This window comes from Melopsittacus undulatus, chromosome 6, assembly GCF_012275295.1.
Source record: "Melopsittacus undulatus isolate bMelUnd1 chromosome 6, bMelUnd1.mat.Z, whole genome shotgun sequence".
In the NCBI taxonomy this organism is placed as follows: Eukaryota; Metazoa; Chordata; class Aves; order Psittaciformes; family Psittaculidae; genus Melopsittacus; species Melopsittacus undulatus.
The window spans coordinates 60,581,581-60,599,890 of NC_047532.1; the positions used below are offsets into that span (position 1 = coordinate 60,581,581).

Below are 18,310 nucleotides of genomic sequence, written 5' to 3' on the forward strand. Positions count from 1 at the left end.
ATGTGCATCTTTGTTTCTTGTGCTTTTGTAATGGCTAATTATGTGTAGTAATATTAAAGGTCATATCAGACTTTCAGAGTGGAAATAGCACAGTCATTTGTTCACAGAATAGTCTCAATTTCTTTCTGCTACTTAAACACGAAAGGTGATGTAGCATAGTCTGATTTAGTAGCACTTCTTTATAGTCTACTTATTTTTGAAACATTAAAATTTGTAATGGCTACAGAAGACAGGTCCTTTGTCAGACACAGAGACTAAGAGAACCTTGCTTCTGAATCTGAGATTCAGAAGGATCAGATTGCTTGTCACTAACCAGTCTTTCTTATTTTAAAAATGAAACACATAAAAATTTGCAACAATTTTCCCTGTGACTCCTGCTTGCCAGTGCTAGTTTCCACTTTTAGATCTGTTGCCTCTGACCCACACACGCAGTTCTTACTCAAGCAAGATGGATATACTAGGGGAGAAAGCCACCCACTCAGCTGCTGGCTGAGATGCTGAATCACACTGACCAGCTGCAAAAGACAACAAAACATTAACACTTTTTTCCTCCCCACTCAATTATGTCAAGTGGTAACATACTGAGACCAATACATCAAATGTTTTACTGTACTCCAGCAGCTTATAGGCATCAAAATGATCAGGTTAGCATGAACTACAAAACATTGGTGTAGCAGTATAAGATTGAAAAGAACAAGAATATATATATGTTAACTAAATGTGAATTAATGTTTTCTAGCAGCGGAAAGACAGCTCTCAAGATTGAAACCTGTGTTGTGATAAGTGTTGTACTGTTTAAGAAAAGTCACAATCTATTTACAGTATGCTATGTCAGACAATGGCCAAGGAAATATATATATGCATTGTGTGCATAACATACTCATAAACATGTACCTATATTGTTACTGCTTCATAAAAATATAGCCAAGCACAAATATTTGCTCTGATGGCCTATGTCACAATCATTGGGCTCACCAGGTACCCCCAACATGATCAGCAGCATACCATAGGAAAGGCAGCAGAGGAGACTTGGCCCCTTTCATATGTGGAAACATTTTACACCCTCTGCTACAGCTTTATGTAATTACAGGCTAGAGTTAACTTCAAGACCTTGAAGCCATTCCAAGTCATTGCATACAGTATTCAGTTACTGAAGGAAACATACCATAACCTCTTTCATCTGTTAATAAACTACATCTCTAAAGCATCAGGTTTTTTGCTATAAATAGGAAGAGTGTTCAAGAATCTCAGTAATGGCTAGATACCATCTCCTAATTTCCAGTTGAAATTTCTCAATGGCCAGTTAACACCCATTTTTTCTTGTGCCAGTGTTGTCCATTACCACAGATATTCACGTAGAATGGCAGAAGGTTATCTCCTTGATGTATTTATAGCCCAGTGATAGCTCCTGTCTTCAGTTTCCTATACTAAACAAGCCAAATTATCATAGTCTTCACTTTTTAAATAGGCTATTTCTCTGATCATCCTAATATCCTTTCCTGCATTCATTCTGGGCTCCTAATCTAAGTTGAGTGATCAGACTTAGACAAGCTTTCTACACAAAGCATAGCTGTGCCTTTTATAATGATATTGACACATTTCTAATTTCTCCTTCTTTCTGCATAAAACCAATCGCTGCTTGTGAATAAAGACTAAAAGGCACCAGCATCCTATGTTTAAAGAAGGGATTTTTAAAAAGCAGCTGTTATGCCAACTGCATTTCAGATGGCTGAAGAAAGCACACCTTCTATTCATACACATTTCAGAATTTTTGAGATCTTTTCTGGCCCAACTCTTTTTCATCTCAGAATATAAAAAATGGGTTAATGCTTACCTCAGAAGTACAATAGAAGTAGCTATTAAGTAACACCTCTCTTCCTTAACTTTCTTCCCTGATAATTGTTTTAGCAAGTGCTGGCAAAATTATCAAACTAGAGATTTGTTTGGTCTTGAAACAGTTTGGTTCCCAAAGTATCCCGAATTCAGTAGTATTTTTTAATAATAGTCGTTTATGTCAGAACAAAGCTTTCATTTTACTTACGTTTGTGGATTTAAGCATGATGAAGTTTGACAGGTTTGTCCACTGTATTTGATATTTTTAATATGAGGAAGTTTTTTCCCAGACCTTGATTTATACTCATCTCAAATGTCCAAAAAGACACGCATTTCTGTCAGTGGGAACTGAGCCTCCAGTACCCCTGAAAGGTTTACAACTGCAAATGCTTCAGTTCCATCAGGTCTGCCAACAACAGCCAATCTTCGATGTCATGCCATGGTTGCTGGTTCACGCTAACCTGCCTGAAACAAACTTCGCTTCCATTGCAGATACACATCTGCTGTTGTCCATGTTACATTGATTAACATGTATGTGCATTCATTCATACTTCTATTCATGACTCATTTTTACTAAGCATGTAATGTGCTATTACTCTGCTGCTGTATACATTTTGTATACATTTCTGTTCTTCCTTGAAAGACTGTGAATGCTTCGGGCACTCCAACCGGTGCAGTTACATCGAGCTGCTCAATACGGTCATTTGCGTGAGCTGTAAGCACAACACTAGAGGTCAGCACTGTGAGTTATGCAGGCTGGGCTACTTCAGAAATGCTTCTGCAGAGCTGGACGATGAAAATGTGTGCATAGGTCAGTCCCGGGATAACTGCTGCTTTTCTTCTGTGCATTTTCAACTACTGGCAGCTGCTAGAGACTACTGCTGCTTACTTGCCAGTTGAGCCAGAATGAGCTTTTTCAATGGATAAGAACATCTGTGTAGACTTTTCACATCATTTCTGTTGCTTCTTTAGTGCCTCAAGGAGGTATTATGGATCTATACAACAGTGAGCCCTCTGACTAAGGGTCCTGGGAAGACTTTATCCAGAAGCCCCCAAGAAACTGTGCTGTCCTTCAGCAGAAGGGAACCATGATGGAGTTGCACATGTGACAGCTGAAGGGTTGAGTCAAAAATACCTGTTCCCAGTTTAATTTTTTTAATTATTAGTGCAGACTCTTGATTACTTGCTTAGAAACCTATAAAAGTTGCCAGCTGCATCAAGAGGAAATGGGAAGCAGTGCTTATGAATCCCTTTTATTCACTTCATAAAAACAGGTTGCAGCTAATTCTGCTCCCAGGCACAGGCCTGTAAATGCAGTGTTACCTCCCCTCTCCTTACAGGAGAAATTGAAATTATGTCTATGTGGTTAGGAGCAGAATTTGTCAAATCAGTTTGACATGACGTCAGTTTAGAAAAGGGATTCCTAGGTGAAAACGTTGCTTTAGACCTAACATCAGCTATAAATATGCAGAATTAAAGAAAATGTCAAAATGTAGCAAAAAAGGAATATTAGAAAAAGATCTTTATCACAGTAGAAGAATATGCATTGCTCTCATGTCACCACAGACAGCAAAAATTTGGACACTAGGTGAAGTCTGAACATAGTCAATAAAGGAAGCCTCATACAATGAGCAGTAGTTAACAGGCAGCACAAAAGACACTGCTCTAATAACAGAGGTAGAATATTTAATTCTGTAGTGTCTCTTATAGACATAAGAATAAGTAGAAGCTGTTCCGGATTTTCATTGTCAATTTCTTTTTCTTTCCATTTCCAGGAAGCAAAACCAAAGAGTATTTATAAGATATTTTCATGCCAAAATAGACTATGGGTGAATAAATTATATTTCAATATTGTTTATAATCCATTGCTGAGATTCAAGCCAGAAACTATTTAGGTTGCTATTATTTCTTTCAGTCTGCAGCTTGATAGATTTACATTTTATTTTGTGATAAACCCATAGATACATCCACACACTGCATTTTATGTGTTCTTCTTTTAACTTTGCTTGGCAACACATTCAGAAAATGCATTATCTTCTTTGACATTAATTAGTCTGAGTTAATAAGAACTTTAGCAGGCAAGTCATGATTTTGTATGACTGTGCTGAGGAGATTAACCCAATCAAATTTTCTTGGAAAAAATCTGCTGTCCCTCGTATTTGTTGGCTGTAGATGATGGACATCAGTGGTATGTCATCGGGGCTGCATCATTTCAGCTGCCTAAAGAGGCCTAATGAATATGACACTAAATTATTCTATTTGGGAACTTTCATTAGCTCATTCAGTCAGTTGTTTTCCTATGTACACTGAAATGTTAAGACAGTAGCTGTAGCTACATGAGACAAGGAAGTTAATAATCCAGGAATCAAAAATAAGTACACTTTAATTTTGAAGTGATATGTTCAGAATATCTTAGTAAAACAACCGTGTACCTCAAAATTGCCCAGCCTCTGCAGAAATAAAATGAAAAAAACTTCATTTAACAGAAGTCTTTTTATTCTCAGGCTCCATAAGAACTGTACTGTGTGAGATAACTATAGGATCAAACCCTGTTTTGTTACATATTAGGTAATTTGTTTTAAATAAATAATATTCTGGTTGGATTAAGACAGTTTTCAGGATCATGGTGATCATACTGCATACAAAGTGTAGTATCCTAGCTGATTTACCAGCTTAAGAAGACTTTTATACTACTACTAGCTTAAAGTCAGTGAATTGAAGCAGATAACTAAGCACTTTTCAGAAAACAGATGGTTTGCTTAAAGTGCTTTCCTGAACTGGGGCTCCTAATATTTAATCAGACAAAATATAAACTATTTTCACCTTCGAGAGAGTTGATGGATTCACCATCCTTCTAGGTCAAGCACAAAGAGTCTTGCTCTATTGGAAATGCTCATTTTTCTTTTCTCTGAGTTTAAAAGCAGCATTTTGGGGTTTAAGTATGAGTGAAATGTTGGCATGAATATTTTAAATAAGCAGATTTCCAGTGACATATGCAAGTCTTATTCCCATACAAAAGTAATTTTTTCCAGGCTAATTCTTTCCTCTTCAGCAATGTATGTAGAAAAGTAAAAAATGTTTGAATAAGCTAATTTAATGGCAGCTAACAGTGCTTTGGCTCTGATTTATCAAAACTACTTACACAATTTTCATAAATATATATGGTAAGTATATGGATAACAAATCTGTGAATCATATCTGATGCTAACTAAATGAAGAAAAAATAAAATGTTTCATTTTTTAAACTGACAAATTACAAAAAATATAAATACTGAGAAGGTTTTTACCAGTGAACCAAATGCAGCACATTATACAGTGGGCTTAAATCTAATTTCATTATGCCCTTAATTTCTTTAGAAGCAAAATAGTGTATTTCCTAAAATGAAATATCAAAAAAAATGTGGATTTGCCAGTTAATTGCAAAATTACCTCTTACGGGCAAATTCAGTTTCTAAAAATCATTCACTTGACATGCTTATAGTGAAAAAGAATTTAACAACTTAAGCTTTTTTATTTCTACAAGGTCTTGATAAAGTCCTCTAATAACCTGCATTACAGTGAATACTCACACTGGCAAGCATGGATAGCATGGAAACTACCAAGTAGACCCAGAGTAATAAAATATTTCCTTTGCCTTATAACATAAACACTGAAATGGTAATTATAATTACACCTTCAAGAAAGCCAGCCTTGCAGTCATTTAGGCTTAAGCTTCAATTAACACCTGTGAGATCTTTAGAAACCCTGAACTATATATCCCAAGGATATATAGTTAAGTGAATGCTGAGGGTTGTCTTGTAGCCACTGTCAACCCAGACTGATAAAGAGCAAGCCTGCAAGCTTCAGCCCATTTTCCCAACCTGCTTTTTTACTTATTTTCATTGTCTTTTGTTGGCAACATCACATTAATATTGTGAATCTCAGTGAAGAGATGACTACTACTGTCATCTTCCCATATTTCAAACAGTCAGTCACTAGATGGAGGTTAGGAAGAAAATTCCATCCCAGTTCAGGTTTTTTTCCCCCACCCTGGAACCTAATGTATGGTCTGCTTATCAGGATGATCTGGGAATGTTAATTTAATGTTACTGAAAGCCCTGCTGTTGGAAGGGCATTGGAGATACTGCCTACATGTGGCACATTGGAATTTTGGCTTTTGAGCTTTTTAATATCTTGAGTATTTGGCAGGTCTTAGGAAGTGTTCCACGGCCCATAATATTGTGTTGGACAATGAGCTTGAATCTTCAGTGGACCTCTGTAGTTTATACATCTGTGGTATCAATTGTGTACCGGGCAAGGTGGAAAACAGATTCAGTTGCTAAAGGTTACTGGGTCTGTTTAGTGTTCTGATTTGATCTACTACTTTTATAAAAGGGCCTAGCTTAAAATTTTGTTTCCGCTATCTACTTTCCCTCAAACAGCACAATATGGGCCTGGTACTCTATGTATTTATATGATCGAGTTCAGTAGGAAAGCTTTCACTGATTCAGGATCAGGTTCTTGTTCTCTGGAAAATATACCATTATGTACCTGTAATATTCAGATCATAGCCCATACATGTGTTTCACACTTTCTTAAATCACTGTAACTCCTTTATGTCCAACCAAGCTATTTTTAATTTACAAGAACTGGGCCCTCTTTATAATATAATTCCAAGCTTTTTGTCTTTCAAGGTTTTCTATAAACATTTTTGAAGCAAATTTTACTTCCTGCATTCAATATGTATCTCAGTTCTATGCCTGTTTACATAAACACTTCATACATCTGATTAATATCAGAAATGCCAGCTTTTCAAATGGCACTCACTGTGCCATAATTCTACTCAGTCTTGCACAGTATTTTTGGCATGTCAGTTTCCAACTTCATTAATGAATGGTGCTAGCTAATTGACTTATTACTATTGTGGAACTCTGTTTGCCAAAGGTAACTATTCTTCAGCATACCAAATGTTCAAAGTGCCATCTGTAATTTCTAGTTAATAAACACTGAGGCAACAGATGACAAATATATTCCTGGTAATTTTTTCCTGTTGCAGTTTTTCCATTGGACTTCTTTTTTTATATAAATATATTTTTTACTTCCCAATTAAATTCCATTTTGTTATTTATAATACTGCTCAGGTTTAACCTCATGCTGGGGAACAACTGCCAAAGGCAGTCATCAAAGTAGCACTGATTCAGAGACATACAAAGCCAGACTCCCAGCAGGTTGCCCAGATTCAGGAATTGATTTGTGTATCTTTTGCCTTCACTAGCAGCAGAGATCAGATGCTGCCAAAAAGTGTCTGTGGTCTCAGTTGACAGTGGAGTTACTCTGGGTCTACATGGGTCTACATACAAATAAAATACAGCCCTTCATTAGAATATATATATACACATATATATAAATAAACTGAAGAACAGGAGTGTCAAAAATGAGCTCTGCCTTCTACAGTCTTTTGTGTTTGTTCAGCTAGCCAAAAGCTGAACAGGGATATTGTAATCACATTAAAGAAAAGGGCTGTGAATAACAACACGGTAAGTGTTGTGGGAGGAAGTGCTTACCCTAGTCATTCTTTAATTAGTTGAACACATGTAAAAAATATACAGCAGACAATGAGTCTCATCACATTTTCCATCTGCCCACTGGGAGGTGAGAGAAATTAAAATGGCAGTGTAAAGCCAGTTCTGATAAGTTTTGCATTACACTGGTGCTCACCCCAAGGTTTTCATTGTGAAATATGGAAAAGGTTTATTAATGTCACTGATAAATACAATCTCATCAGTTTAATGGCAAATATCCACACAAATTATGCTGCTCAAAACTATAAAGGAAGACTATCTTGGAAATTTGTAAAGTGCGTTTATATAGCCCTGTAAAGACATTCAGCACTTCTGAAAATATTGAATAATACAGATAAGCCTATTTTAATAATGCAAAACATTTCACCTTGATGGCACATTGATAAATCCATACTATGCAAAGCTATTCTAATCTTCATTATACTGTTGAAAATATTCTTACCAAAAGAGAATCTGTTACAATCACCTATCCTCAAAGTCCACGGTATCTTCTGTTTTATATCTCTTCTGTTTACATCATAAAAGGTCTCTCCCTGAAATGACATACACAAACAAATAAATGGGCTTATAGTAGTTATATTCACTACTCTAGATATCCTTAACAGACAGTCTTCCTTTACCTTTAGCACTGGAAATGCACCCTTAATTGGTATTGAATGAATTATCACCATATGTAGACCTGAATCCAGTGTATATGTGTTGTCTTGTTTCTGCAGACTGTTATTGTAACCCTTTTGGTTCAGTCCATGATCGCTGTAATGACAGAGGATTTTGTGAGTGTAAGGAGGGAACATCAGGGCCTAAATGTGATAAATGTCTGCCGGGATATATCTGGCACAGCTTGGGCTGTCAACGTAAGTAACTCAGAGTCGCCCCTCTTCTGCAACTTTGCTGCCTCTGTGTCTGTATGTTATCACGTGCAGCTACGTAAGAGCAGAAAATGAGCAAAACATTCTACGAGCTGTAAGAATACCATAGTGTCTGAACCTTTTCAGAGACTCCCAGATGAAGACATTGACTGTGCCATCCGTTTATTTCATTATGCCTTCAGTGTCCTCTCTCTTGCTAACTCCTGGAGAAGCTCTCACTGAAATATATAAATATGCATGTCTTCCCAAGTGTGAAATAAGTTTTGTACACTAAAGCATCAGTATATTAACTTCAAATTTAAAACTCCTACTAAAAGACAAAAGGTGATTTCTCTGCATGTTCACTTTTTCTGTAGTAAACTTCAACTTCTTGAGTGATTTAACCATGCTTTCGAAGCTTAAAACTCTGTCCCTGAACAATAAAATTGTGAAATGCTGGCTCATTACCTGTTATAATTAGTGAAAATGAGACAAAAGCTAAAGGATAAAAAAAATTAAAATAAAAAAAATAGAGGTATACTTAACATCCTTAGAAATAGGAGTTGAAATTTTGTGTAAATATTCCTACAGCAGGTGTTGTTTCAATGCTTAGCTGTATATTTAGCGTCTCTTCTGGTTAACAGGTTTTGTGAACAAGTGAGTGGAAATATCACATTGGTATATACAGGATTACTCTTTTATTGCAAATTTCTTTTGTAGTAAATTGTTAAGATTTATTCTTTGTAAGTGTTTTGATCAACTACTTCCAGTAAATCTGGAGAGTCCTCTCATGTTTTTCCCCCACCTTTTCTCCTTGCCTCTACATTCTCACACACACATTAACAACAGAGTTCTACAAGAGCTTGCTTTTGATTTTTAAGACTGAGAAACACAAGACAGAATGTAATTACTAACACTGGTTAGATAGATCTTTTAAAATTGTCCATATAGCCACACAAATGCTCTAAATACTCAAAAAAAAAAGGTGAACCTTATATCATAAATGTTAAAACAAACAATAAGGCTAGCCAATACTGCTGACTGTTGAAGGGATGATACCTCTGAAGTAGAAAATCAGGGCTTGTGATAATTCCACAAATGTATGTGGAACAAAAAGCAAATTTGAGGAAAGATTGTGATAATTAACCAATTAGCATTAAAGATAGTGTATGAAGAGAAAGGAAGCTTACATAAGCAATGCAGTTAAATGTTACCCGAGAAAATTGGACTTCCTCAGCTTCTGCCAGAAAGCTCCTGTTTATATTTAGCAGGTTATTTAAACTATACTTTTCACATGTGATTGCTAACTGTATTCTCATTTTCTAGATGACTACACTTGAATTTTGAGTCACAAGATTATTGAGTACTTACAGTTGCAGCTGAAAGTAAGCAAAGTAGTGTTTCAAATTGTTAATATTTCAAAAAATCAGATCATAGGTATCTCAAAAACAGGGTACTCAGAAATCGTAAGATCTCCCTTTGCATTGCATCCCTCATGGAGAAGGAGGTTGTCACAACCACTGTACCTTACCCTGGGTGCCAGCAAAGTAAACATTAGAATTTGTGAAGCACTGTGATACCAGTTATAGTGAAAGGAACCACAAGAAAACAAAAATAGAAAAGGAAATCAATGTGATTCTCTGCAGTGGAATTTGAATCAAGTACAGTAAACACCACATCCACACAGTGGGTGAAAAAAAAATATTAAGTAGCTGAGATATTGAACAGGTCTGGAGGTCTGTGGAACAAACTTTACAGTCATGTGATTAATATAATAAACTATATACTAGCTTGTCAGTGCAATTACTATTTGCTGTCTTTTCAGGTTTGGACATTATAACCCAAATAATGTTCTTTTAATGTGGATTTTTTTTGAGCCAAACATATAATTTGGCTGATTTTAGCTGAATTAGCATATTTTTTTTAAGTTTTAGGTAGTTTCTGGAAATGCAAGCTAGTGCCTCTATATTTGCTGACAAATAACTAAGTTTCCTTCACTGTTGTAATTTTCTGAACAAATCTCAGTCTGACTGTGTAACTGATATTCTCCAGGTTTCACTGTGAGGGTGGTGAGGCACTGGCATAGGTTGCCCAGAGAAGCTGTGATTGCCCCATCCCTGGAAATGTTCAAGGCCGGGTTGAGCAGGGTTTCGAACAATCTGGTCTAGTGGAAGGTGTCCCTGCGTGTGGCAGAATGGGTTGGAACTGGGTGATCTCTAAGGTCCCTTCCCACCCAAATTACTCTAGGATTCTATGATCAAATTATCTGATCAAATTGAGAAGAAAAACAACTGGATGCAGATGTCAGTATTATGGAACAGATATCAAATTGCTGTGTTTTACCAAGCACGCACTGATTTAAAACTCATTTCAAGTCTTTTCATGGAAGAACAGAATTCCAATTCATTTAATTTTGTAGTGTGGCATTTTAGCTTTGTTTGTTATTTTCCCGTTGAAATCTAAACAAATGACTGGGCAAGCAAGCAACCCCCAATATAGAATAAAAATGAAAACTCATTCTGCTGCTTTAAAAAAGCTCAAAAAGATTATTTGCCTGGACAAATAGCATGTGGGTTTGATCTGTTTTGCTGAGCTTGTGCTGTACAGAAATGTATACAAGCAAAGATGGATGATGCACACACAGACTCAACAGACCAGTATGTTTCTTTACCTTTTGTTATACATAGCCTATTGGCATTGTTAAGAAAATCCAGTCTTATGGTTCTTTGTTGCTAAAAATCATTGACCTAGGACAACCAGAAGCTTGACCTATAAATAAACCTGTACCATAGCTAGTTTAATTAATTGTACAAGTTTATTAGTACAGGGATTGACTTAGTTTTGTACATAACTAATCATCTTTGGGGAAAACCAATGGTCAAACCTCATTGTGTTTTCTAAGACTCACAATCTACCATTTGATAAATTACTGTTCAGAATCTACCTTGTACCATACACAGTCAAAAGACACAGAAGCTATTATCCTCAGAAGTATTCATTTAGGTACTGATTTCAGCTAAAACCTCTGAGGATCTAGGCAGAGCACTCATCACTTGGCATCTCTGTGCACACAGAGGTCAGATGCAATTTTAGACTTTGCCTCCCAGATAAAAAGCACTGTTACCTTACTGAATTCAGAGTTTATGCTGTGTAGACATAGCAGTCAGCAGGGTCTGGTTGGTACAGGAAGGTTTGCTGCTCTCAGAAAAAGAGGCACAAAAGATGCAACTGTGTCTTGTGCTACGTCTAAGCCCTCCCTCAGAACCATTCATGCCACAGGCATTGTGCATGTGGGGAAGCTGCTGGGCTTTAGCTGTCTGCCTCCCTCCCGTATAGTGACAATGGTTTTCTCACCAGCATGCATACATAGATCAAAGCACAAGGAATGAATTAAGAATAGAACAGTCTGTTCCTAAAACCTTTTCCAGAAACATAAGAATTCTGAAGAATTGCAGAAACATCAGAAAATTCATAGCTATATGTTCCATTTTGTCTATTTTATAAATAGAAAAAAATATAATTTATAAATTATATCTGTTAAAAATGAAAATAAAAACAGAATAAAAAGCTCCGAGCCTGGCAAGAAATTTAACCAGCAACTGTAGCTGTTTTGGGCCAGTCTTAAACTGAACACAGTGCTTTGTGATAACAGGAACCTTTAAGAAAGGGTAGAAAGTTTTACACACAGAAGAACTGCCAGAGTTTTTAAAAACTGAGTGAAGACAAGATATTAAGAGGAACATTAATTTGACTTTCTAAGTGTACTCCTCATAGCCTTAAATATTTCTCATTTCTTGGCCATGACATTCTGGAGCATTTAAAAATAACACCTTTTAATTTCACACACGCAAGAATCGATTCCAAAACCAGCTGCAAATTTATCCAGACAAGGAAAAAAAAAGTGACTCTTTTGTCAATCTCTGTTTACGAGCACAGCTTGAACTTTCCTTAGGCGTGATCACCCCACACAGAAGGAAAGGTGAGGGAAGGTCCAATGATAAATATTATTCACTCTCTCTCTTCATATTGCCAATAAGCAAATAAAGACATTGAAGCTGCAGCCGCACAAAAGCCTAGACCGAGTACAAGACTTCCCAGCTGTAGCTTGTACCCAGATTAAATTCAGCATGTTATTTGTTGTGAATCACTGTTTCAAATAATCTTTGCTCAATGGTGCAAATCTTAAACAATTAGTGAATTCGTTTTCAAACAGATGCCTTAAGTCAAGCTCTGAGTAGTTTACTTTTTTTTTTTACCCTTTATCATTCATTTTAAATAGATTGTATTAAAGCAGGCAAATAACTACACTCTTTTCATCAATGCTTAAGCTGCCTTCAGTACTGGTATCTGTCTACCAGACTGAATTTGTATTATTCTGCAGCCTGTTCGATAATTCATATTCTGTCACATTGTAAATTCAATTTCTTATATGATTATTTAAATATAAGGGGTTTTTTTGTGTTCATCTTATTATCTGTTACAAATGTTAGAAGCTGAGGCATTTAATCAAAGTCATTATGCAGGTTGGATTGCCAAAGAAAATCAAACCTGAAATTGTAACTCTGAAACTTATATTAATATTTGCTTTTGGAAATTTGTGTTTACAATACAGCAAGAAAAGACATGTTGCCATCCATTTCTAAAATAAATAAATAAATAAATCTTTTGGGGAAGAGGGATATAAATATTTAAATCATTTTTAATATTTATTTAAATATTAAATACAACCCCCCCACACTGAAGGTTAGTGATCTTAATGCATGCTTGTATACAAATGTATCCTGCGAATCCTCAATACCTACACACTGAAGTTGTGCCCTGCCTTCCTATTCACTTCTACAACTGTCTGTGTTGTAGGATAGACAATCCTTCTATAGTTTTTTATATTATTAAAATCTTTCTACCAGTGGCAGTTTTAATGCTTTCAGCTGGTCAGGATTACAGTGTGTATGAATGTGCTTTCATTTCTGGTGTGTTTTGGTATCAGGACTGGTGCTAGTAAGTACACTGCCATGCTCGGAGCTGGAGGAAGTAAAAAGTAGAGAGAATTGATTGAATATAAGGATAAAGTGCTGATGGAGCTGAACATTGCTGTCCACAAGGAACAATCTACCTCTGATCTTCATACATGAAATACTGCTTTCACAGTACCTATCTCACATGATTGTTATGCAGAATAAAAAAATTGTGTGTACAGGGGTTTGAATGGAAGAGGAAAAAACTCTGCTTCAAATGGCTCCCAATTTAAATCCAGACTAGTTGTCCTTAAATTAATCCAGAATTCCAGTGCTGCAACTCAAGGTAAATTACGACTTACAGATGTAAGACAAGCAAGGCAAGATGACAAACAAAACTACAGTGTTATGGGGCAAGATTCTCAGACAATGCAAAAGACTTATTGCACTCACCTCAGGGGACACATACTGACGCCTTACATGTGTAATGTCATTTTGATATCTTATAAGTTTTAAAACTGAGAAAAGACAACATGAATGTGAATATTAAAGTATTTCTTACAAAATACATGACCCACAGAATAACCGTACAGATATAGGGATACCTAGAAAATTGTTCAACAAAGTATGTATCTGATGAAATGGTATTATTTTTATAAAGCAAAAATTATATACTGGAGACACTGGAGAAAATTAGGAGAAAAAGGTTGATACCCGTCTGGGGAGAGAAGACTTTAGGCAGAATAAACATGTCAGAACACAGTTTTTGTTAAATACCATTTTTAAATGAAGTATCTTTTCTCTATGAAGAACACAGAGAACACGAAAACATGGGATGCTTTCTCTGTATAGTTATTACACAGATTTACATAGCTGACGCAGTATGCTAGGCTGGGGATCAAGTTTCAAGCTGCTTTTAATACTGCTACTTACAAAGTGTGTGGAATACTGGGGCAATGGAAGAATCTGCAAGAGGAAAAGACTAGAGGGGTGTTGGTGACCTTAAGGACATGCTTGCAGCATCTCTATGCTGGAAGGCTTATATGAACAGGATGGAGATGGTGTTGGATTACAGGATGGTAACACCTGGGGGGGGGATAAGTGGAAGAAGCGAAAGAAAATAATGGATCAAAAAACAACCCAAGAATGAGGCATAGAAAATGGGGCTAGTTAGCACAGTTAACATCTTATTAAGAGGCACCAGGCTATTAACAGAGAGCTACAGTTCTTCGAAAGATTTACTCTGATAACCTGGTAATCAGACATGCTTTCTCCAAAGTGAAAAGAAATGGTTCAGTAGCAACATTTATACACCTGACCTTTAATGGAAGAATTTTTCCCCAGCAAGGTGAAGGATTGGACTGGAGCAGAGATTGCCCTGCTCTTGATCTTGCACAGGTGTCAGCTTCAAAGCTGCTATTCCATGGCTGTCTAAACTGCCCTTATTGCAAGTGCTGCAATCCCTCTTCTCTCAATTCCCTGCTATTTAGTCCCACACCCCTAGCAATCTCTCAGGCACTTGTTTGACCTTTCATTGAACCATTTCAGATCTAACTCAGCAGGATACTAACAAAAAAAATAGATGAGTTTTCTGCTGTGTTAGTTCTGTGATATGAATCAGTAATGGGTTGAGCAAGCAGGAGCACCCTGGGAGAGCATAACTTGCTCAAATGGTAACCAGCACTTAGGCTGGACTAGGCTGCCATACAGCTGTAGCACATCTGTAGGATCAGTATTCTCTTGTTTCCATTGTTAGATCATTCACTTTTTAGTTCAGCAAGTTGCTTGTATTCAATATCAGACAAAGCCACATAATTTCAGATGGATGAGCAAATGGATGATTAGGGAAACTTCCTAAGAACTTTTTTTCCGGGGGGGGGGGGAGGGGAGGAAGGAAAAGAGTTCAAAACTCTCCCAAAAATAGTTACAAAACCCACTAACCTACAGAAGAAGAATCAGCTCTCTAAGATTCTCCTGTACTGAAGCATAATCAAAAATTCTACAGACAGCAAAACTAGAATTCTGCATGCAGAGCCAAAATGAACAGTGATGATGGATGTGAGCAGAGTGCATTTCAAAACAGCCCAATTTAAAATGATTGAATGCAATTCCCATGGTCTTCAGTATTTTTGGTGCTGTATCACAGAAGGGTTCTAAACAACTAAATATATGGAATTCATGAAAAGTTAAACAAGTAACATTATTTGTTTTCTTCAATCAGATGATTTAAAAATGGTTAATATTTGATAGCACAGTGATAAATATTTTAATATAGTATATTGCTGTCAGGAACAGATCAAAAAGACACAAGTAAGTTCCACTAGATAAACTTTTATTAGGTACATGAAATAGAACATAAAGCCTATAGCAATAACCACTTAATCTATTGGTGTTTGAAAACGTATTGAAGGGGAAACTTATAACTCAGTTGTTATAAATTATTAAATGTTCATTTGAACAATGAGGAGCAGGACTGCTTTTCCTCTGAAAATTCTGTCCTACTTTCCTTTCAACCCTGCTCAGTGGCCATAACTTCTGTGTAATTTGCCTGCTTACTGCCTTTTTATGAGGACAGAAATAAAGAGATCAGTAGCACCACAGACACACCCAGATGGGATGGTTTTCTGAGGGGCCTTAAAAGGATCACTTACAAATAAGTAATCTCTATCCTGTTTAAATGCAGATGAAAACTACTGACCTGAGGCAATTAAAGAGAGTTGACACTTCCTATCTTGACACTAATGCAGCTGATGGCATTGCTGACACTAGCACATGCTGATTATTAAAACTGTAGTAGTTATTAACTTCTTTACACATGTGCACATACAACTCTCCCAAGAGATGTGAAACCTAGAATTTAGTTTAGAAGAAGCTGATAGGTTTTAACTTGCAAGTTGTTGACTGCTTTCCCTAGCAGAAGGTAAGCTTTACCAGTGTTATTTAAAGTAAAAAAAACAAAATCCCTTTTGATATTATGTGTTAATAAATGGATACCATGGAACTAGGTATGCCAAGATTCAGCATATATGTAAATTTAAATTACAAAAGACTAGCTTCCACTTTTAATGGATTTCAGAGTTATTCTAGGTACATTGGGGCACATCTGAGGTAAAAAGTGTGTTTCTGCCCTGAATTTGAACATGCTGAAAGGATGTAATCCATAAGTAATCATCATTTCTAACTTCAAGTTTGTATTTCTACACAGCTGAGTACTGTAGTACCTAGCAGCTAATGAACTTAAAGCTTTTAATTAACTGCTACTATTATCTGAGGTCCTGTTGTGAATGCTCCATCCCTGGCAGTATTCAAGGCCAGGTTGGATGAAGTCTTGGGTGATATGGTTTAGTGTGTGGTGTCCCTGCTCGTGTCAGGGAGGTTGGAACTAGGTGATCTTAAAGTCCTTTCCAACCCAAACCATTCTGTGATTCTGTGATTCATTACTCATTGAAAGTATTTGTTATGAATAATATATAGAGGTGGGAAAACAAATTATCAGACTGAAGGTTGTAAAGACATTTAGTTGAAGTAAAGGAGTTATTACTTATCATCACTGAGTACTTCTGCAATGAATTTCTGAAAACAATCAAGACATTTCAAGATCTGAGCTCTTTACTAAAACACATACCAGAAGTGCCTTTTTGCATTTCCTAATTCCCACTTCACCATATGGTTTTCTGACTACCTTACCTAGCCTGTTTTAGAGCTAGTCTTCAAAGTGTGTCACTCCTCTGAGTTGTGTATTTATCTTCATTACTGCGTGCTTATAGACAGTAAATGAGAAAGCCTGTACTGAATTTGACCAGGGATCAATTCACCCTTGTGTCCTCTGTCTCGCAGTAGTGGACTTGAGTGCTATTTTATTCAGCATAAGTATCCAAACACTAAGAAGCTACAGCTTACAGATATTCTTAGCTAAAGAGTTCATCAGTATCTTCATATTCGGTTGGTCTCAACGAGCCTTTCATGCACTGATTTGCCTAAACACTTCTTGAGATATACTTTTGTTTTCCAAATGTCCTGAGCACAAGTTTACAATTATGATGTGATGATCATGATAATAATAATAATTATAATAATAATAATTTATTTGTTTTATTGGGATGGCTGACAATTTCATTTTGTACTTCCTAGTTCTTAGTTGAAAGTGGTAATAAAAATAAATGAATCATCATTTACAGTTCACTTTTTCCGTGACATTTGTGTTTTTATAAAGTCTATTTTATTTTCCTTCAGTCTATCTTCTTTTCTTTGTGCTGAAGAAGCCTAATCAGTTTAATCTGTACTTTTACAGGAACTGTTTATGTCTATGATTGTTCTCTATTCTACTTTTCTTGGTAGTACCTTTTCAACATGCAGAACTTCATGCAGCATTAAAGAGATGGGCACATCATGAAGTTATATGGTGACATTATGGTGTTTTCCATTTCATTCTTTTTTTCCTGTTCTAAAAAAATCAATTTGCTTTTTTGACTGATGATGATCATTAAGTCAATATTTTCAAAAAATACCTCAAACTACTCTTAAGATCCCTTTCCCAAGTGGTAAAAGCCAAGGTATCTTGAGGTGCATTGAGCACTGAATTTTATCTACCATTTACTGTGCTATCACCCAGCATCCTAGAAATTCTTCTGAAGGTCTTTACATCCACAATAATTTTGTAACATGGGCAAACTTTATTACACTACTGTTCGCTCAGTTCTCTATCACAATTCTGCATGTGTAAATCCCAACACAGTTCTTACAGGACTGAGTACCAGTCTCTGACATTTGTTCCTACCCTTTTTCCTACTATTGAATGCATAATTATTTCATGGGTGTAACAGGTGGAGGAGAGAGCTACCAAAAAAAAAAACCTCTGTTCCTGGTTTCTTTGATAAACCCTGCTGAGGGATCCTGTGAAATACTTTTTGGAGGTTCAGATACATTAAGTTCTGTGCTTATCATGCTTATTCATCTACCAGCTAATTCTATTCTTTGTTACAATTTCCATGAACTTGCTTGCTGCAGAAGCTTTACTTGCTAGCCTTTAGGTACTCTCAATGTCCTTGGAGCTCTTTATAAAAATCCCATCTGCCTGTAGTCCCTGCCTGTAGCTAATCAAACCTGTATTGGC

General features: G+C 36.3%; 1 protein-coding gene across 1 annotated transcript in view; it reads left to right on the forward strand.

Annotated features, from left to right (window-relative positions):
* Window positions 1-18,310, forward strand: part of NTNG1 (netrin G1) — a 171,162-nt gene that overhangs the window by 135,090 nt on the left and 17,762 nt on the right. The window contains exons 8-9 of the mRNA XM_034063872.1: window positions 2,477-2,644; window positions 8,111-8,248. Coding sequence (XP_033919763.1) covers window positions 2,477-2,644; window positions 8,111-8,248 — 306 coding nt within the window. The remainder of the gene's footprint in view (window positions 1-2,476; window positions 2,645-8,110; window positions 8,249-18,310) is intronic.